General features: G+C 44.3%; 1 protein-coding gene across 1 annotated transcript in view; it reads left to right on the forward strand.

Moving 5' to 3' along the window:
- LOC126471211 (ATP-binding cassette sub-family G member 5) overlaps positions 1-23,374 on the forward strand; it is a 137,809-nt gene that overhangs the window by 18,507 nt on the left and 95,928 nt on the right. The window contains exons 2-5 of the mRNA XM_050099327.1: positions 11,163-11,280; positions 11,369-11,574; positions 13,126-13,270; positions 22,740-23,012. Of these exons, the coding sequence (XP_049955284.1) occupies positions 11,163-11,280; positions 11,369-11,574; positions 13,126-13,270; positions 22,740-23,012 (742 nt within the window). The remainder of the gene's footprint in view (positions 1-11,162; positions 11,281-11,368; positions 11,575-13,125; positions 13,271-22,739; positions 23,013-23,374) is intronic.

Genomic DNA, 23,374 nt, shown 5'->3' on the forward strand with positions numbered 1-23,374 from the left:
AGGCACTCCAGCCCATGGAGGACTCATGATTCTTCTCCATGATACTCTCCATTATCACCCAATCCATTTAAACACTTCCTTCCAAGCTGTCGCCGTCCGTCTTTCCCTTTCCGGATATCCCTTTTCTCTTTGTACTGTATACATTCCATCGTCCACACCAATGACACGAGCTGATCTCCTTCATCTTCTTGGTCAGCTTCCACCCCCCTATTTGCTGGTTGGGGACTTCAATGCCCACCACCCGCTTTGGGGATCTCCACATCCTTGTCCACGTGGCTCACTCTTGCTAGACGTCTTCCACCAAGCGGATCTAGTTTGCCTCAACACTGGGGTCCCCACATTTTTGTCTGCCTCCACGACAAATTTATCTCATTTGGACCATGTGGTCGGTACTGTTCCGCTAGCTCGGCGCTTCCAATGGTTCGCCCTTGATGATACACACTTGAGTGACCACTTTCCATGTGTCCTTCGACTGCAGCCTCAACTGCCATATATGCGCCCGCGACGCTGGAAGTTTGGCGAAGCCGATCGGACACTTTTTTCGTCTCTAGCGACATTCGATGACCGTCACTTTCCCACCGTCGACGATGAGGTCAAACACATTACCAACGTTATTCTTACAGCTGCGGAATGTTCAATACCACGCACCTCCAAATTGCCACGGCGCCCCCCAGTTCCTTGGGGGAATGAGGCATGCCGTGACGCAATACGTGAGCGGCGACGTGCTCTCCGCGTTTTCTGCCACCATCCTACTTTGGCCAACTGTATCCACTATAAGCAGTTCCGCGCGCGATGCTGTCGTGTCATCCGCGATAGCAAGAAGGCAAGCTGGAAATTCTTTATTAGCTCATTTAACACCTTCACTCCCTCCTCGGAAGTTTGGAGTCAGCTTCGACGGTTCTCAGGCGCACCTAGTTTCTCCCCGGCCTCTGGGCTCACTGTCACGCATGATACATTAGTGGACCCCGTCGCAATTTCTAACTCATTGGGTCAGCACTTTGCTGAGATTTCGAGCTCTTCACATTACCCGCCAGCGTTTCTCCCGAAGAAACGTGCAGCGGAAGTGCGACCTCTTGCTTTCTCCTCTCAAAATCGCGAAAGCTACAATACTGTTTTCTCCATGCGGTAACTACAACATGCACTCTCTTCTTCTCGCTCCTCCGCCCCAGGACCGGATGGTATCCACATCCAAATGTTGCTGCATTTATCAACCCATAGTCTGCGTTACTTTTCCCAGACGATGGCGGGAAGCTATCGTCGTTCCTGTTCTGAAACCTGGAAAGGACAAACATCTCCCCTCTAGCTATCGCCCCATTTCTCTCACGAGTAGTGTCTGTAAGGTTTTGGAGCATATGGTGAATTACCGTTTAGCTTGGTGGCTGGAATCCTGCAGTCTTTTAACACCTGCCCAATACGGATTCCGAAAGCATCGTTCTGCAGTTGACCATCTTGTTGCTCTCTCCACTTATATCATGAACAATTTTCTCCGGAAACGCCAAACAGTAGCAATATTTTTTGATCTGGAGAGAGCATACGATACCTGTTGGAGGACAGGCATCCTCCGCACACTGTTCTCTTGGGGCTTTCGAGGTCGGCTGCCCGTTTTTCTTCGCGAATTTATGGCAGAGCGCACATTTAGGGTGCGGGTGAACACTACTCTCTCCTGTACTTTCTCCCAAGAAAACGGGGTACCCCAGGGCTCCGTGCTGAGTGTTGTACTGTTTGCCATTGCCATAAATCCAATTATGGATTGTCTCCTTCCTGATGTCTCGGGCTCCCTCTTTGTGGACGATTTTGTGATCTACTACAGCTCTCAACGGACCAGCCTTCTTGAACAACGTCTTCAAGGATATCTCGATCGCCTCCACTCTTGGAGCATCGAAACCGGCTTCCATTTTTCTCCCAGTAAGACTGTTTGTGTTAATTTTTGGCGACGTAAGGTGTTTCTTCCGCCCTCCTTACATCTAGGTCCTGTCAACCTTCTGTTTTCAGACGTTGCTAAATTCTTGGGTCTTATGTTTGACAGAAAACTGTGCTGGTCCTCCCATGTTTCCTATCTTTTGGCTCGCTGTCTGCGATCCCTCAACACCCTCCGTGTCCTGAATGGTACCTCCTGGGGAGCGGACCGAGTGGTCCTTCTCCGCCTTTATCGCGCCTTAGTGCGCTCGAAATTGGACTATGGAAGCATAGTCTACTCCTCTGCTCGACCGTCTATTCTTCGGCGTCTCGACTCTGTCCACCACCGTGGATTACGTTTAGTGTCTGGAGCTTTTTACACCAGCCCTGTGGAAAGCCTTTATGCTGAGACTGCTGAACCTCCGCTATCCAATCGGCGAGCAGTCCTTCTGAGTCGTTATGCTAGCCATCTGTCTTCCATGCCTGCTAATCCAGCCCATGACATTTTTTTCGATGCCTCCTTTGAGGCCGCCCCTCCTCCCTACTACCACTGGGAGTCCACTTCCGTCAACTGCTCCATTCCCTTTCCTTCCGCTTTCCTAAAACCTTCTTGACAACTTGGGGTACAGCACCGCTTTGGCTCCGTCCCCGGATCTGCCTGCTCCGTGACCTTTGTCGATTTCCCAAGGAAGGTACCCCTTCACTTGTTTATCGTCGGGTATTTGCTGCTCTATATGCACAAATGACAGAAGCCACATTTATTTACACCGACAGCTCGAAAACATCGTTAGGTGTAGGGAGTGCCTATATTGTTGGCGACACCCCAAATCACTTTTGGCTTCCCGACCAGTGTTCGGTTTATACTGCGGAGCTTTACGCTATTCTCCAGGCCGTCCACTACATCCGCTGCCGTCAGCGGATACAGTACGTTATCTGTTCAGATTCTCTCAGCTCTCTCCTGAGTCTCCAAGCTCTTTACCCTGTCCACCCTCTGATCCACAGGATTCAGGACTGTCTGCACTTGCTCCACCTGGGGGCGTCTCGGTGGCATTCCTCTGGCTCCCAGGACATGTTGGTATCTGTGGAAATGAGGTGGCCGATATTGCAGCCAAGGCTGCAGTCTCTCTTCTTCGGCCAGCTATTCAATCGATTCCCTTCGCCTATCTACGGAGCGTTTTATGTCGTCGTGTTCTTCATTTATGGCACGCACATTGGTCGACACTTCCTCATAATAAATTGCGAGACATGAAAGCTCTTCCTTGTGCTTGGACCTCTTCCTCCCGAATGCGTCGTCGGGAGGAGGTAATTTTGACTAGACTCCGGATAGGGCACTGTCTTTTTAGCCATCGACATCTTTTAAGCGGCGATCCTCCCCCACTCTGTCCCCACTGCTTTCAGCTGTGGACGGTAAGACACCTTTTAATTGAGTGCCCCTATTTTAACCCGTTACACTCCCGTCTACAGCTATCGCCTGATATATCGTCGATTTTAGCAGATGACACGCGCTCAGCCGATCACGTTCTCGAGTTTATTAGTGCCAGTGAAATGACATCAGTCATTTGAAGCTTTTTTTGGGGACAACCAACCCCTTTCTGTAGTGGATTTTTAAGCCTTCCTTCTGCTTTTAGTTTCTCCAATTTTATGACTTTCGTTCCCATTGCTGCTGGTTTCCATTTTCGGTTTTTTACTGTTTCCTAAGTCACGGACCGGGCGCTAATGACCATAGCAGTTTTGCGCCCTAAAACCGAAACAAACAAACAAAAAAAAAAAAAAAAAAAACAAACAAACCTTCCTCTGTCATGTGGGCCAACCTCCAATGGCTCTCTGGAACCAAGATCCATTCCCCAATTTCTAGCCTGACAGCAGCTGACGATGTCATCGTGGACACTGTTGCTGTCTCCAACACATTGGGCTGCCATTTTGCGGAAGTTTTGAGCTCTTCCCACTATCACCCTGCCTTTCTCCATTGGAAACTAGTGGAGGCAGCTCGGGCAATACTCTTCTCTTCTTTGAATCTATTTACTATGAGGGAGCTAGATCTTGCTCTCATTTCATCCCGATCCTCAACCCCGGGGCCAGACACCATCCACATTCAGATGTTGCAGCACCTTTCTCTTGCTGGCAAGCACTTTCTGCTTAATACATACAACCACATTTGGGCAGAGGGCACATTTCTCATTTCCTAGACGCTGGCGTATAGCCGCAGTCACATCCATACCTAAGCCCAGTAAGGACAAAAACCTTCCTTCTAGTTACCGCCCCATGTCTCTTATGAGCTGTGTCTGCAAGGTGATGGAACGTATGATTCATGCCCCGCTGGTGTGGTGGCTTAAGTCTCGCCATTTACTAACGAATGCACTGTGTGGATTTTGAGAGCGACGTTCTGCAGTTCACCATCTTGTTAGTTTGTCCACCCATGTCATGAATCGTTTTCTGTGGAAATTCCAGATGTGGCCGTGTTTTTCGATTTGGAGAAGGCCTACAACACCTGCTGGAGAACTGGTATCTTCTGTACTCTTTACACGTGGGGCTTACATGGGCACCTGCCCTATTTCCTTCGGGCATTTTTACAAGACCGAGTTTTCAAGGTGCGTGTGGGTTCTGCCTTGTTGGACACCTTTATCCAGGAAAATGGTGTGCATCAGCATTCCGTCCTGAGCATCGTCCTCTTTGCTACGGTCATTAACCCTATAATGGAATGTCTCCTGCCAGGCATCTCCGGCTCCCTTCTTGTTGACAATTTTGCCATTTATTGCAGTTCTCCATGGACCTGTCTCACTGAGCAGAGTCTTTAGCACTGTCTTGATTGTCTTTACTCCTGGAGCATCGGCTTTTGCTTTTCCACTGACAAAACTGTCTGTATGAATTTCTGGTGATGCAAATGGTTTCTCCCACCATCTCTAGATCTTGGGCTTGTTGGCCTTCCGTTTGTTGAAACTACAAAAACCCTGGGGTTCATGCTCGATTGGAAACACTCTTGGTCCTCCTGTGTATCGAACCTGGCAGCCTGCTGTATGCAGTTCCTCAGTGTCCTACATGTCCTCAATGGTACTTCTTGGGATGCCGATCGACCCACCCTCCTCCGTTTGTACCGGTCCCTTGTCCGTTCAAAACTCGACTATGGGTGCTTTGTTTATGCGTCCGCATGCCCAGCCCTCTTACACCGTTTCATCACTATTCACCATCGTGGCATCCGTTTGGCCACGGGCGCCTTTTACATCAGCCCGGTTGAGAGTCTGTATGCTGAAGCTGCTGAACTACCACTGTCCTACCAACGTGACTTTCTCCTCAGCAGGTACGTATGCCGTTTGTCTGTCATACGTGGCCACTCCTCCTATACCTCCTTCTTTGATGATTCCTTTGATCATCAGTACGGGGCTCATCTCTCTTATCTCTTATTTCCTGGAGTCCACTTTCGGCACTTGCGACAGCGGCTTACCTTTACACTACCTGCAGCTTTCCCAGTGGGTGTGAACCCTTCACTTCTTGAAGCAGCCCATGTTAACCTTGGCCTTCATTCGCTTCCTAAGGACACTATCCCAGCCATGGTCTATCACCTTCAGTTTCACTACCTTTGCATGGAACTTTGCGATAGTACCTTTGTATACACTGATGGCTCTCGGACTGACTGTGAGGTCGGGTGTGCTTTCGTCATTGGCACCCATGTCTTTCGATATCGGCTTCCGGCACACTGCTCAGTATTTACAGCTGAACTCTTTGCCCTGTATCAGGCCATGGAGTACATCCAGCGACACAGCGTTTTTGATTGTGTCCCCTGCTCAGACTCACTCACCGCCCTTCAATGTCTATCCCTTAGTGCAGCGGGTCCAGGAAATCTGTCACTTGTTTGCTCATGGTGGAGCCAGTGTGATATTTCTGTGGGTTCCTGGTCATCTTAGTCTGCTGGGAAACGAGGCTGCTGACGCTGCTGCAAGGCTGCAGTCCTCGTACCTCAGCCCACAAGTACCTATATTCCCTCCGATGATCTCTGCATTGCCGTGTGTCAGGAGATGGTGTCCCTTTGGCATCTCCAATGATCCTCCCTTCACAGGAATAAGCTTCAGCTTATTAAGCCTCTCCCAGGGCCTTGGATGACCTCCTCTTGGCCCTCCCACTGGGAGGAGATTATTTTAACTCAGCTGCGTGTAGGGCACTGCCTTTTTAGCCATTGTCCCTTGCTAAGTGGTGCTACTCCACCACTTTGTAAACATTGCACCCAAATTTTAACTTTCCACCACTTCCTGATAGAATACCCTTTTTTTAACCATTTACGTTCCAGCTTTGGTTTGCCGTCTGATTTATCAGCTGTTTTAGCGAATGCCGCGCAGGCTATCAACCGCGTTTTACTTTTTACCTGCTGAAGAAATATGGCAAAGGCCATTTAATTTTTTGTTTTGGACCTCTGTTTCTGTATGGTGTCTTTTTAGCCCTTTCTCCACGTGCCTGTTTTTAACTGCCTTTTATTCTGTCAATTGGGACCGACATATAGTTGTTTAACTACTCTCTGTGTTTGTGTTCCATAGTTTTGACTTGGGCGCGTATGACCCCAGTTTTTTTGTGCCCTAAATCAAAACAAAACAAACCATCAGTAGTGCATCAGTGAGCACTGCAACAGCAGTTGCTGTGTGCTGATTGTGTCAACTATAAGTAGAGTTTCATTAAATCAGAATGCGGTCCTTGCATGGTGTGCAGCAATAGTTGACCACTGGTGCCAGAAATGGCAGTGTGAAAAGATGCAGGACTCATTTGATATTAAGCAAGAGACCAACAAAGGGAAAGTTTGTGTTTGTACAGGACAAACTGAAGGCAAATCCAGATAATTCTTTTGAATACTATAGGATGTCTGTTAACTCATTTGAAATGCATTTGAGCGTGATCAATGCAGGAAACAGAGCTTACTTTGCAAATGTGCAACTTTTCAGAAATATCCATTCTGTAAGAAAAACAAAACTGCTACTATACACCAAAATGCCAAAGAAATTAGTATTCAAATACAGAGATATGTAAACAGGCAGAATACGGCATTGGACTGTGTTAAAATTAGGACTTTCTACGGGTGGTGATGACCACACTACACGTAATCAGAATACAGCACTGCGATCGGAAATGCCTACATAAGGCAACAAGTGTCTGACGCAGTTGTTAGATCTGTTACTGCTGCTACAAGGGCAGGTTATCAAGATTTAAGTGAGTTTGAACATGGTGTTATAGTCAACAAATGAGCGATGGTCCACAGCATCTCAGTCAGAAGTGGGGATTTTCCCATCCAACTATTTCATAAGTGTACAGTAAATATCAGGAATCCAGTAAAACATCAAATCTCTGACATCACTGTGGCTGGAAAAAGATCCTGCAAGAACAGGACCAGTGATGACTGAAGAGAATTGTCTAATGTGACAGAAGTACAACCCTTCTGCAAATTGCTACAGATTTTAATGCTGGGCCATCAACAAATGGCGTGCAAACCATTCAATGAAACATTCATTGATAAGTGCTTTCAGAGCCGAGGGCATGACACAAAGCTTTACGTCTCGCCTGGGCCTGTCAAGACCGACATTGGACTGTTGATGTCTGGAAGCATGAGGCCTGGTCAGACGAGTCTCATTTCAAATTGTATCCAGCAGATGGACATGTACGGTTATGGAGACAACCTTTTTGAATCCATGGACCAAGCCTGTCAGCAGGGGACTCTTCAACCTAGTGGACACATTGTAATGGTGTGGGTGTGTGCAGTTGGAGTGATATGGCACCCGTGTTATGTCTAGATATGACTCTGACAGGTGACACATACGTGAGCATCCTGTGCGATCACCTGCATCCATTCATGTCCAATGTGCATTCCGGCAGACTTCGGCAATTCCAGCAGTGCAATGTGACAACCCACATGTCCAGAACTGCTACAAAGTGGTTCCAGGAACACTTTCCTGAATTTAAATACTTCCGATGGCCACCAAACTCCCCAGACATGAACATAATTAAACATATGCGGGATATCTTGCAATGTGCTGTTCACAAGAGATCTCCACCCCCTTGTACTCTTATGGATTTATGGGTAGTCCTGCAGGATTCATGGTGTCAGCTCCCTCCAGCACTACTTCAGATATTAGTCGAGTCCATGCCATGGTGTGTTGTGGCACTTCTGCATGCTCACGAGGGCCCTGCATGACATTAAACAGGTGTATCAGTTTCTTTGGCTCTTCAGTGTATAACTCCCTAGGCCACCCCGTTATCGCATATGGGTCAGAGATATGGACAGTGACAGAGCATGACAAAAATTCCGTAAGAACCTATGAGTGGTAAATACTATGCAAAATCTGTATCTCAAAAGGGAGGAAGAAGGCTTGAGAATACCCTGCAACACCAAAAAAACTGTTAATACAAGGTAAGGACATAGTAAAATTTGCAAAATCGCAGTGAATACGATGGCTAGGGCACATGGAGAGTATGGCAGAGGATAGAATTCCAAAGAAAATGATGAAAGGTGTGATCCATTCAGCTGCACGAAAAGGGAGACATAGAAGAAGATGAATTGATGACATGATAGTGGATCTCATCAGTATGGGAGTCTGGGGGTGGAAAAGAGCAGCAAGTAACTGAGAAATGTGGTGGAAAATTGTTGAAAGAGCTAAGGCTCACGAAGGACTGTAGCACTACAGAAGAAGAAGAAGAAGAAGAAGAAGAAGAAGAAGAAGACCCGAGTAGGCAAAGGGAAAAGCTCAATGCTGAGCTTCACCACGGGAACAGACGACGTGAAATTCCATTCCAGCTGTGTGAAAAATACTGGTCATGGCTCCATCGCATCACTGTATTCTTGAGGTAGCAGTGGTCTGTCATCAGTGCCTGGGCGAGGGCAGCATCTGGGTAGGTTAACTTATATAAGAGAAGCTCAGAGTGATGTTGCAGGCATAGTAAGCAAAGCAAGGGCTGCGACAAGATATCAGAGGGCTACAGTGCCATACTGAAAGAGAGACAGTATGTGGTGATATGCGGATAAAAAAAGAGCTGTATCTACATTCATACTCTGCAAACCACTGTGAAGTGCATGGCAGAGGGTACGCTCCATCAGTCTGAAGTGGGGAACAGGTATGGAAGACTACTCTGGTCAAGTACAAAATCACACTGTGGACACTGGTCACTATTGGGATGTAAACCATATGCCAATTATACTTGTTGTCATTGTGGTGTTCATGACCGACAGGAAGGATGTCATATGACTGAAGTGACCTGGTAGCAAAGATCAATTGGTGTACATTTATTAAGTCTAAGAAATGGAATTCAATGACAGTTTCCTTATGGCATCAGTGTGCACTATTTGTTTCACGCTGAAAGTCGATCTCTTATGTTGCACTTAAATATACTTCAGAAATGAGGTTTGTGAGGCTATGGTTGACAAAGAGCAATAAGATGTTAGAGGAAGGACTGAAGATGAAGTCCATTGAGGCAGTGAGCTTGAGGGCAGAGAAGGTGAGATCCAGTGTTGCGGTAGCGTCAGGACAGTTTCAGTCCGTGGATGCTGCAGTGATATACTCTTTGTTGGCTCACCGATATGAACCCTGATTGATGAGTTGCTAGGTGCAGCCAACATAAGTCCAGAGTTTGAATTGGTTCCAGAGCAGTTGGACAGTGACCTAAACACTTGCTCATTGGAAGGATACTGGTGGAGGCAGGTGACTTGCTGAAAGAGATAGTGCCGTGATGGCAGTCCATTTGTGGCAATGCCTATGTTGCTAGCAGTGAGTTTGGTGGTACACAGTACCATGGTTGCTGCTGGAGATTCAGTTGAAAACAACCCAGTGTGTCTCTGTTGATGCAGACTGTTTTCATATGATCTCCAGAAGAAGCGTCATTAGCAGGTCAGTGCTGTAGCAACCCGCGGTACATGATTGTGTGGTTGGTGGCCATATTGCAGATGGTAGCCAGGAGACACAGCAACAAGGAATGTTTAGACAGCAGGAGACAACCCTGAGTGGTGTGGGAATCAATATGTATAAAGAGAATCTAATATCATGACTTAAAGGAAGTATTGTGCTGGTTCAGTGTTTTGTAACTATTGAAACTCTGGGACAATATTGAATGCAATATTCTGTGTTTCTTCACTCATTAGATACTTTTAAACGGAAGGATAGTTGTATGATCTACAATAATAATTGTTTGTTATGTCATTTGTATGTGAATGTACTCTTCAAGTGTCTGATAAATATTTTAAGATTGCAAAAGATGGCAAGGCAAAAGGAATGGAGTGTGTAAATACAGGGAATGGCATCAGTCAAAAAAGTATTGTAAATTTTATGAGGAAAGAAACATGAAACAGGCTCTTAGACAAGCACACATTAATAGAGACGAATGCCTTGGGTTTTGGAGAAAGAACATATTAACTTGCTTTTGGAGTTGGTGTTGAAGCTTCTTTGAGTACAGAAGGTGTTCTGCTTCACCAAAAATCCAAACCATAGAGATGATGATGATGGTAAATATGCACCCAACTAGAGAGTAACAGTTCTGGCAGCTCAGTAGTGTCCTTTCAGGCACCCAATATTAATGTAGGGGGAGAGAATGCATTCCTAACACAAAATGTATCGCTCCGAAATTTGTTAATGCACTTAAAGGTGATGCTAGCTATAGCAGCTTTGACAAAGGAAATGTTTAAAATCAGCAAGACTATGTATATCATTTTCTTTTTTCACCTCAAACTATTTTTTTAAATATGGAGCACAGTTAATCAGTTGATGGTCAAATGTATGCAACATAACTTTGCCTTTCCCAGTTCATCATAAATTGTCTAGTTTTTGGGGCCTACACATCAATTGTGTTGGCCATTAAGTCTTTCCGGGGGGGGGGGGGGGGGGGGCATTTTACAATGGATCTTTTTGTTGCTATCTGCTCATCTCCCACAAGTATGAGTGAATACACTTACTTACTAATTGTAGCAAAACTTGGTAAGCTAAGTTTTTTTTGTAATTAGAGTCTAGATTGCATTTTTTGTCACAGTAAGACTGTGAAACACATTCTTCACACTTGAATTTACATCATCTCAAACTTCCAAAGAAAATATTGAAGGGAAAACTGAACAAACACTACAGTAAAACATAGTATGTTACCTCATAATTATAGGATGAAAAGTGCTGTAAGTGGTGACAAATGGAAAAGTAGAATAAAAGCTCTTACAAAATACTTCTTTATTTTTACTTTGTTGTTGATTTATGTAATTTTAAGTACATTCTGCTGATTTTGTCACATTGTTTTTAGTTAGATTCTTATAATTATTCCAGGTGGAACCAGGTACCTGCATGCAAAGACTTATGGGCAATGTGAAGACAGGTATTATTTTGAAAGATGTGTCACTCGAGGTTCATGGTGGAGAAGTTCTCGCAGTTCTTGGGTCTAAAGGTAAAAAAAAAAAAAAAAAAATTCTCCTGAAAATGGCACAATTACAATAAAGAATCCATTAGCCAATAGCTTTTTATTTTTGTTGAAGGAAGTGGAAAACGTGCATTGTTGGAGGTGATTTCACGGCGTGCCCAAGGTCCTACTAGGGGGCAGATATTATTGAATGGAATGCCAATGTCATTAAGATTGTTTCAGCAAAGTTGCGGATATGTTACTCATAAGTGTGACCTTCTTCCTGCAATTACAGTGGAGCAGACATTGTATTATGCTGCTCAACTGACAATTGGATCTAAGGTATGCATATCTGTAATCATATTGAAAGAGTATATTACAGATTCTATAGTACACATTTCATATATATTTTATTGTTGCCAAAGATGGCAACTACTTTGGCAAGGTATTTATGTTGATGATTTCTTAAGTTTTTTAATAGTTTTGTTTGTTCATTCTGTAACTTTAATGTACACCTATCATTTGCAAAACACACTAATGTGGTGGAATGTATGTGCTTTGAACAATGTTACTAAATCATCTTCGGTCTTGATAGTGTGAGAAGGAATGGCTGCTCATATGACTATGCACATGGATGCAATTAATTTTTTCGTGCATTTGTGATAATGGAACTTGGAAGATATTCCATAATATCTTGTTCAAAAACTGCTCCTTGACTTTTAATGAGGTAAATCTTCGTGCTATATTTATTTTCTTTCTTCTTTCATGTTTTTGGTGCATAGATTATTCAACATTTTTGTAACAAACACCTGTGAGTTGAAAAAAATCAATCTTTAATGTACTTGTCTGTATGTACCTTCTGAATTTGCTGATAGCCAAAACTCGTCTTATCTACCAAATGGATTAGTAAAGTGGTTAAGATTGGCAAAGTGGTTAAGATATTGAATCTTTACTAAACTGCCATGCACTTCACCATGATTTGCAGCGTATAGATATAGACATAGTCAAGTACTCATGTGCCCATCTTGATTCAGATTGTTCAGTTTTCCTACAGCATTTCAGGCCAACGTCTTTATTGTTCTTTCAGCTGGGATGACAGAACTTTTATCCCAATAACTGACAGAATATTTTGGTTGCAAACTATGTGCTTTTTTCTTGAGCTTGCATCTATTGATTACATACATTTAATCCGTGCATTTGTCAAACCCTTTCAGTTTTACATTCGTTCTTCTCAAGTGTTCACATACTAATTCTATAAAGTAACATTATTTTCTCTTTTTAATAAAGTTTGAAGCAGGCACATCATTGATGCTCTTAACTTCACACATTTTCAAAAATTAAAATAATTAAAAAATCTCATCATTTTTAACATGATATAAACTGAATGATTTATTTGTAATTAGGCTGTTTGTATGTCATGAATAATTATGGACAGTCCTTACCAGGACATAGAGAACCACCTAATGTTGTTTCCATCACATTAAAAGAGGACATGGTGGTGAAAATATGCTACTATTAAGTAGTGTAATCCATACACATTGCATGAACTTCGCCGTATATTGCATGTACACTATTAGAAGTTCAACTCTCTTTCAATGCAAATTCTAGAATTTGATTGTACTAACTGTTTTGACTTCATTAAACCTATCATATATAAATATTTTGTGTTGAAACCATAGAGTTAGTGGACCACAGTTCATTCACACGACAAAATATAAAAAGGTACTTTTATATTGCAGTATGTCTCATGTATTTCTGAGTCAAGACACTTTTTTCACTGTGAGCAAATTCTACTTGCTGTCTGATATGCTTTGAGAGACAATTTTTATATTTAATTTGTCAAATTTTCTTACTTGTTTTGGTCTAACTCATATTGTTTCATTTTATTTAAAGATCTCACACTATGTGAAAACATCAAGAGTTAAACAAGTCATGGCTGATCTTGCATTGACCCAGGTGGCTAACCGTGGAACACAGTATCTTACACCAAGCGAATATCGTCGTCTTATGATAGGAGTTCAGCTTGTTAGAGATCCAAGTAAGTAAATAAAGTAAATTATTTTTTGCAAGCACTTAGAATTTTTATTTAATTAACTAACTTATTTATTTATTTTTTAGTCATCAGTCTTCTGGCTTGTTTGATGCAGCCCACCATTAATTCCTCTCCTGTGCCAACCTCTTCATCTCACGGTACCACTTGCAACCCACATCCTCAGTTATTTGCTGGATGTATTCCAATCTCTGTTTTCCTCTACAATTTTTACTGTCTACAGCTCGCTCTAGCACCATTAAAGTTGTTCTGTGATGTCTTAGCAGATGGCCTACCATACTGTCTCTTTTTCTTGACAGTGTTTTCTGTCTATTACTGTGCTCACCAATTCCCCAGAGAACCTCCTCATTCCTCACCTTATTTGTCCAACTAATTTTTGACACTCTTCTGTAGCACCACATCTCAGATGCTTTGATTCTCTTCTGTTCTGGTTTTCCCACAGTCCATGTCTCACTACTGTACAATGCTGTGCTCAAAACGTACATTCTCAGAAATTTCTTCCTCAAATTAAAGCCTGTGTTTCATACTAGCAAACTTCTCTTGGCAGGAATGCCCTTCTTGCGAGTGCTAGTCTGCTTTTTATGTCCTTGCTACACCCACCATGGGTTATTTTGTTGGCTAGGTGACAGAGTTCCTTAACTTCATCTACTTCATGATCACCAATCCTGACATTAAATTTCTCGCTGTCCTCATTTCTGCTACTTCTCATTACTTTCATCTTTTTTTGATTTACTCTCAGTCCTTATTCTGTACTCATTGACAGTACATTATATACAGGAATTCACTGAGAATAGCAATGTCATCAGTAAATCTTACCATTGACATTGTAGTAACACTGTTCACGTTCATGTCACACTTCAGTTAGTGTAGACCGGGACTGTGTCCTAGGCATGGCCGATGTTAACTAACTGGGCACGGCCCGTGCTGCCGGAGTTGTTGTTGTTGTTATGCCGGCAGAGGTCACGTCCGAATTCTCGCGTGCCCTCTGGTGGACAGGACTCTACTTGCGGCAACTACCGTCCGTGACGTGCCGTGCTGATGTGCGCCTCCCGCAATCTTTCTGGTGGCTACTGCACTCCTCCTCCTTCGGGGGGTGAAGCCACTGTGATCCACTGCATCAGAAGGTGGAGCGTTGGGCAGGAGCGATGACCTCCACATTCATTGGAAGGCCGGAGTCGAGGGGATCTGCCAACCCTTGAGCCGGAACCTACAAATATGGCTTGAAGTGACCCACACGAAGAGGCCCCCGTCATCCCACAACCGGAGCCCGGGACAGAACGGGCGACAAGCTGTCGAACTCCGGATCCTGTTCCACCTCTGGAGGGGCAAGACCCAGTGGCGGGGACGATGGGGAAGGGACGACCACAGGTGAACCAGCCTCCTGAGAAACCGGGCCTGCGAGGGGGGCCAGCTCTCGCTGGGGCATCTCGAACGATGGTGATGCCGGTGCTGGAGCTACTGGAGGCTGCCAAGGCTGAGAACCATCGCAGTGCGACAGAATCACAGCGGGGTGAGGCGGTAACATCCCCTGCGAAACCAACACAGGTGCTGGCAATGGGGAAGCCGGTGTCCGAGAGGTCGGAGGGTGGGTGCCCGAACATGGATGTAGCTGATTTTGGTGACGACGTACCACCCAGTATAGAGCTGGCGGCCATTTTGGCGCAGGACCACTGCTGGTATCCAACGTGGATTGCGACCAAACCCACGGGCCCAGACCGACATACCCACTGGAAAGCCAGGTACTCCGTTTTGCGAAGACTGGCGAGGACCAGGCCGGAGGAGGTGCAGCAGAGTCCTAGGTTGACGCCCATGGAGGAGCTCTGCGGGGCTGCGTTCTCCCATTGGTGTGGTCCGGTATGCTGTCAGGAAAAATGTCAATGCTTCCTCCGCAGGAAATTCGTGCACATACTTTTTCATCTGCATCTTACATGTGCGCACCATGCGCTCAGCTTCCCCATTCGATTGTAGATGGAAGGGGGAGAGCAAACGTGCCGAATACCGAAGCGCCTACAAAAATCCTGGAAGGCCTGCGAAGTAAACTGCGGTCCATTGTCAGAGACCAGGGTGATTGTCAGACCTTCCACAGAAAAGATTTTTGCTAGTGCCTGGATTGCAACTTCTGAAGTGGTTGAGGAGCAGCGAACCACATATGGGAATCGGGAATAAGCATCAATGACAATGAGCCAAAAGCCATTGAGAAACGGGCCCGCAAAATCGATGTGAACACGTTCCCATGCTTGGGTTGCCGGCGGCCATGAAGAGAACGCTGCCCTGGGAGATGCCTGTTGGCTCACACACTGGGAACAGGTGGCCACCAAGTGCTCAATTTCTCTGTCAATACCGGGCCAGTACACATGTCTGCGAGCCAAGGTTTTAGTATGGGAAACACCCCAGTGCCCCGCATGTAATAACGTGAGGACCTCCCTTCGTAAACTTGCAGGAACAACCACGCGAGGAGCTGTATCATCGGTAGCCAGAAGGAGAACTCCTTCCAAGACCGAGAGGCGGTCTTGTAGAATAAAATAATTACGAAGAGGGCCCGAGGCCCGGCCCGGAGAGCGGGATGACCACCCCTGCTAAATGAGGCGAACTACTTGCCAGAGAACCGGGTCAGCTGCCGTTTCCCTGGCGACTCGAGAACTAGTGATTGGGAAGCCATCAACCGCTTGGCGGGACGACACATCCAAATGAAAACACACAATCTCCTCTCGATCGAATGTAGGATCTGGGCCCACCGGAAGACGGGAAAGAGCGTCGGCGTTGGCATGCTGTCCGGTAGGGCGAAAATGAATGTCATAATGGTACTTAGAGAGGAACAAGGCCCAGCGCTGTAGTCTGTGAGCTGCCCTATCTGGAATCTGAGAGGCAGGGCCAAATAACGATATTAACGGCTTATGGTCAGTGATTAACTGAAACTTCGTGCCATACAAGAAAGGGTGAAACTTGGTAACAGTGTAGACAATGGCCAAAGCCTCTTTTTTCCACCTGGAAGTAATGGGCCTGCGAGGGACTAAGAGTTTTAGACGCAATCGCCAGTGGTTGCTCGGAACCATCTGCGTTGCGATGGGCCAGGACCGCCCCCACCCCGTACTGCGAAGCATCTGGAGCCAGGACCAACGGCTTATGGGGATCAAAAGTAGCCAAACAAGGCGCTGATGTGAGGAGGCTCTTCGAGGTGAACGCTCACTCGTATGCAGGCGACCAATCAAAAGGAACACCCTTGCGCAGAAGGCAGTACAGGGGGCGGGTTATGGTGGAAGCCCTGGGAATGAACCGGTGATAATAGGCTATCTTGCCTAAAAAAGCTTGTAACACTTTCAGCGAAGCGGGCCGAGGAAGGTCGACGATACCTTGGACCAAACTTCCTAGTGGCTGGATGCAGTGCCGAGAGATGGTGTAGCCCACATACTCAATGGACGGTTGGAAGAAGTTTGACTTATGCAGGTTGCAACGCAAGCCCACAGACCTGAATTTGAGAAAGAGGGTGCAAAGGTTGTGCAAGTGTTCCTTCGTGCTGTGGCCTGTGACAATTATGTCATCCAGGTAATTAATACAATGAGGGATTGTCGACATGACGTGCTCAAGACAACGCTGGAATATCGCCGGGGCACTGGATATTCCGAAGGCCAACCGCTGGTATTGGTAAAGGCCAAACGGGGTGTTGACGACCGCCAGCCGTTTGGAGTCCTCATCAAGTGGTATCTGATGATAAGCCTCCGAAAGATCGATTTTCGAAAAATATTGGCCTCCCGCCACGGCGGAGAACAATTCATCAGCACGAGGCAAAGGATAGGTGTCCACCACCAATTGGGAATTAATGGTGGCCTTGAAATCGCCACAGAGATGTAATTTTCCCGAGGGCTTCCTTACAATAACGAGGGGCAAAGCCCACTCAGTAGAAGAAATGGGAAGAACGACTCCTAGGTCTGTCAGCCAGTCTAGCTCTTCCTTTACCTGAGGGCGGAGAGCCAAGGGAATCTGCCTCGCGTGTAGAAAACGCGGGCAAGCCGACGCCTTCAACATTAAGTGAGCTTCAAAATCTGAAACACGCCCCAGGCCCTCCTCAAAAATATCTGGAAAGTCTGAGATCAAAGATTCCAATGATTGATAGGGAACGTCTTCGGAGACCAACTGTATGGTGTCAGTGATAGAAAAACCGAAAGCTTGAAAGGCATCCAGGCCAAAAAGGTTAGCGGAGCTCACGTCACTGACAACAATAAAAGTAATAGGCCGAGTGACTGATTTGTAAGTCACGTCAGTAGTGAATTGACCCAGTAGGGGAATGAACTGTTCACCATAACCACGTTGACGCCGGTAAACTGGCACCAACAGGGGCGATCCAAGGTCGGAATAAATTTGTGCATTCAACAACGAAACTGCCATGCCCGTATCTACTTGCAGTTGTAACCGGCGCGACCGAACCGACACCTCGATAAAGAGTTTGCGTGCCGATGCGTCGGGAGCCTGGCCCGATGAAACTTCCTGAATGTCAACGTCCATGTCCTCTGTACCTGCTTCCTTCGATTCTTTTGAGGCTGAGTGGCAAACTTTAGCAATGTGACCTTTTTTATTATATTTGTGACAAACGGCCAAACGCTGGGGGCACTCTGACCGATCATGATGTATATAGCATGACGCACAGGACGGCAACAAGGGCTGGCGGCCGGAATTCTGTTTACGCGCCGTGCGGGAGCAGCCGTAATGGCCGGATTGTACCGCTAGCACTTCGGCCACCCCGGACACAATGGACGCGGCCGCGCCGCCATGAACCGCCGCGACGTCGCACCATGCTTCCAGCTGTTGACCTGTGGCGTGAGAGACTTCATACGATTGAGCAATGGACAGGACTTCCTCAAGGGAAGGGTCTTCTAACTGCAGGGTCCGTTGCCGGACCTCCCTATCAGGGGCCGAACGAACAATGACGTCGCGTACCATAAGATGGGCATACGTCTCTCGCGACTGCTCCGTGACAAAATGACACTTGCTACTAAGACCGTGCAGGGTAGCAGCCCACGCCCGGTAAGACTGATGGGGCTGTTTCTTGCATTGATAGAAATCGATCCTAGCCGCCACAACATGCGTGCGGCGGCGATAATATGAAGACAGCAATGAACACAATGCGTCAAAAGACAAGGACGAGGGTTCCTGCAACGGCACTAGCTGCCGCAAAACTTGATACAGCAAGGGAGATATCCAAGACAAGAAGAGAGCACGACATACCTCCGCATCGGCAACATGAAACGCCTGGAAATGCTGCCGAAGGCGATGTTCATATGCGTCCCAATCTTCCGCCGTCTCGTCATACGGGGGAAAGGGAGGAGGGAACGGCGCTGGAGCAGACGGCGTGGAGAACAACGCCGGAAGCACTTGTATCATGGTGGCCATGAGCTCCGTCTGCTGCTCAACCAAAACCCGCACTAAATCCTCCATGCCGTGGAGAAGCTGCGAAACCGGAACAACGACGCAACACGCAAAAGAACAACCCTACTCGTCACCAATTGTGTAGTAACACTGTTCATGTTTACGTCGCACTTCACTTAGCGTAGGCCAGGACTGTGTCCTAGGCATGCACAATGTTAACTAACTGGGCACGGCCCTTGCTGCCGGAGTTGTTGTTGTTGTTGTTGTTGTTGTTGTTGTTATGCCGGCAGAGGTCGCGTCTGAATTCTCGCGTGCCCTCTGGTGGACGGGACTCTACTTGCGGCAACTACCGTCCGTGACGCGCCGTGCCGATGTGCGCCTCCCACGATCTTTCTGGTGGCTACTGCAGATATCCTTTCACCTTGAATTTTGATTCCATTTTTTTCTTTTATACCTGTCATTGCTTCTTTCATGTATAGATTGCATAGTAGGGTCAAAAGACCACATCCCTGTCTTTATATCCTTACAACTTAGTATTAAAGATGAAAGGTCATTCTCTACAAACATTTCCTCTTAAATTGGGGGGAGGGGGGAATTAGCTGTAGCATATGTAAGATGAAAAACATGAGATGTAAGAGGGTGTGCTGAATGGCAATGCCAATGGATTTTTTTATGTGAAATTTCTTAAAAGTTCTTAAAATAAAACAAATTATATTAACATTTTGTGTTTTTATTCTTCATGTCTACATAATTATTTCTCAATAGAGTCAACCTGGTGGCGAATACATTTCTCCCAATGAGAGAGCAGTTTGTTGATACCAACCTTGTAGAATGTTTGACTTTGTTGATGGAACCATAACCTCATCTCTGCTTACACATCTTCACTATCAAAGTGAATTCCTTGAAGGTGTTCTTTCTGTTTTGAAAACAGATGAAAATTGGATGTGGGGTCAAGTTGGGACTGTATGAGGATGCTCGATGACGATGAATCCAAGGAGTTGAATTGTTGAAAATGTCACAGCACTCATGTTGTCTGGCATTGTCATGTGGAAGAAGAGTGAGCTCCATATGTGGATGAACTCTTCGAATTGAAACCTGAATGTAGCACTCCGTTCCTCATGCACTGACATAGCTACGTTAGACACCACCATGTTACACGCAAAAATTCTGAGCCCTCTTGTGGCAGAGGGTTGCAAATATGTAGGCATGAAGAATAAAGATGTAGAATGTTAATAACATCAGTTTTATACAAAAAGATTTAAAAGTTTTCACACACAAAATTCAGAGGCATTACTTTTTGCTGTAGTAGAGGAAGTAGCCAATAATTGGAGGCCAGTGATTAAGAGTGAAGACAAATTCAGCTACAGAAAAGTAATATGGTGATCGATCACACTGTTGATGAAACTAACATAATATCATTTATTCACATTTATATTTCTTTAATTCATTTTCCTCTACAAGTGTAGAGGAAGATAAGCAAGATTCAAAAGCTTGGACATGATTTAGATTGTTCACACTGATATCAGCTTTACATAGAGGGGCTGTTTCCCTTAATGGAGAGAAGTAGCATCTAGAGTATGTATAAATATTACTGTGGTGAAATAGGAAGAGACAAGAGTGTTTGAAAATGTAGCTAGAAAATGAATTTAAATAGAATGGAAATATAATTGAAATAAGATTTTTGGGCTTGAAGCTGAAGTACGTGAAATGCTTATTCAATGGCAGATAATGATATAGTCTTAAATCCATGAATTTAATACCACCTAATGGTATGAAAGTTGCTGAAGCTCCTTGGGTCAAGTGAATAGTGATAAAGCTCACACCTTGTGTTTGAATTAAAATTGCCTCTTCTTAGATATGACAGAAATTAAGCCCAATATTGTAGAATAATGAAATTAATTAATTTTCAGGGTACAATATACTCTCCACCTGAATTAACTGTACCAAAGCAAGCAGGCCTTTTCTTGTTTGAAATGTGAGCACCAGTGTCTTACGCTACACTTGGTGTTAAATAATGTGAAACCTTTCCCTAAGGTTATAAATTTTGTATTTGTTTCAGAAACCATTGGCATGCACTCCTTATAATATAATGATTGTTTAAGACTATATAACCTGGTTTCTTTTGAATGCATCTTAAGGGAGGTACAGACATTCAAAAAATTGTCAATTTTGAAGTGAATAATGTGCAAAGAATGTGAATTGGTGTTATGGAAACAGAAATGCTAATCTGCAATGTTTGGGACACCTATTGAATCACATTATCATTACTCTTACCTAGGCATGTGATACTCAGCCTGAATAGCGGGTACATGTATATGGTTCATTGTTGCACCAAATGTATGAAGGTTATTCAGAAAGTAAGGTCTAATTTTTTATAAAAAACATGAACCATCACAGATTTTTTTCAAGAAACTGTTTTTTATCTAATCCCTTACATGTCTCCTCCTCCCCCCCCCCCTCTCTCTCTCTCTCTCTCTCTCTCTCTCTCTCTCTCTCTCTCTCTCTCTCTCTCTCTCTCTCTCTGCTGTTAGGATAACTAGTCTTTAACTACTTCTTTTATCTTGTCATCCTTTGTGAAGCACTTGCCGCTGAGAAACACCACTAGGTACCAGAATTGTGAATTGCCAGTCTTTATGAAATCTTTTTGTCCGTGGCTCTGGCCAAATCTTCTGTGATCACTGACGGTCAGCCTAATTCCGATTCATCATGGGCATTTTCCCTTCTGTCACTCATCACGTTGGGGCCATGCACCTCATTTATCTGTCGATGGATTTCCGTTGCTGCAGCGTTCCTTGCTGTAAAAATCTGAATCATTTACCGTACTTCACAGTCAGCAGGCTGATCAGTTGTTTTCAACATTTTGAATTGATACTGTAAAAGCTGTGAAAATACCAATGCAAACGGCATCATTTGACAAGCAAGGCATGCCAGAAGTCGGTGTGCATTGGCATTTCAATTTTCCTGTGACAGTCGATTAGGTGCAGTGATTTGGACGTTACTTTCTGAATAACCCTCATATGACGATGAAGAATTGACTGTTGGTTGGAAGTAGAGTCCCAACCGATGAAATAAATGTTGTGAAACAAGCAGTGTGGTGGATACCATTGAAGAAGAAAAATTCATGTGTGACTCTTTTTCGCAGTGGCAGCTTGACAGATGATTGATCATAACATACAGATGACAGATGGTTGAGGACCAATGTGATTTAGCTGTGTGTGTGTGTGTGTGTGTGTGTGTGTGTGTGTGTGTGTGTGTCTTGTCCAAAGATAAAATAATATAACTTTGAAGATGTAAGTAATTACTGCTAGCTGCTTGAAGGGTTACTACCAGAATCACAGGCCTTAGGGCATCAGAAGAAACCAAGATGGTTTGGTAAAATTCTTTCCACCAGTGTACATTCAGTCAAAAGGGAGAATAATACTTTGTGAAATAGTGCTACCTCCAATTTCACTACATGGTGCTGTTTAAGAAGTTCAACTACAGAATGAGAGTCCAGCAGCTGTGCTTTTTCAGTTATTCATACAAAAATACAACATTTTAAGGAGCACTAATCTTAGAAATGAATGAAGCTCTTCTTAGGTCACATAAAAACATTTTTATGCTTTTCAGATATTTGCTACTGCCTGCTGAAGGACACTGGTGAACTAGTTGCTAAGTGATGATATCCTAGTTTCTGAAGCACGAAATGAACTCGTAGGCCAACTGCTAAGAAAAATACCATAATTTGAAAAGTTAATAATTCTTTTCTAGCAGTTACAAATTTATTAAAAAGGAAGAAGAAGAGAGTAAAAATTTTAACAGATTTTCAAAATGTCCTTACAACTTTAAATGATATGCGAGTTGTCATTCATTAGATCTTGGTAAAATTGCGAGACTTGTTATATTAAAATTTTGTCTTTTTGTTTCTTAAAAAAAATACTGATCCATGGTACACATTACTGTAAAGCTATTGATTTATTATTACTCTGTTATTAAGATGTGGTTAAAATGGTTTCACTTTTGCATGCTGTATTCCACCTAGATTTTGAAAGGGTTCAAGAAGTCAACTTCATGCAGTGCTAAACTGTAATCTCATTTTTGTGTGCTTCTGTTTTAGTTCTGCTGCTGCTAGATGAACCGACATGGGACTTGGATCCTTTGAACACTTATCTTATAATATCCATTCTTTCAAACCATGCACGAAAATATGGAAGAATTGTTGTTCTTACAATGGAGAAACCTCGTTCAGATGTTTTTCCATTTTTGGATCGTGTAATGTATCTATGCCTAGGAGATGTAGTTTATACTGGTGGCACTCGACTTATGTTAGATTACTTCCGCAGCATTGGATTTCCATGCCCTGAACTTGAGAATCCTCTCATGTATTACTGTAAGTACTTTTGAAAAATATTATGTTAACAGATCTTCAATTTTTTGTTGTAAACAATTTTTGTTTTTCTTTCCAAGAAATGTTTGTTTCTTATTGTCTAAAAGTGTGCATTCATTTCCTAATATTCAAGCATTCTTATAAGCATTCAGGCATTCTTATAAACGTTTCTATTAAAATTTAATGTACATTTTTATTTTTTAACCATAATAGGTAGTCTTGTATGCGAGATCTACGTACTTTGCTACTGCTGTTTAAAAAGAGAGGAATGGCAACTACCCACATGCAGTTGATTGGTGATTCTCTTTCTCTCTGTCTCTAAATGAGGATTAAATTAATAACATAACCCAGAGGAGAGAGAGAGA

The sequence above is a fragment of the Schistocerca serialis genome, chromosome 3, assembly GCF_023864345.2.
Source record: "Schistocerca serialis cubense isolate TAMUIC-IGC-003099 chromosome 3, iqSchSeri2.2, whole genome shotgun sequence".
Taxonomy (NCBI): Eukaryota; Metazoa; Arthropoda; class Insecta; order Orthoptera; family Acrididae; genus Schistocerca; species Schistocerca serialis.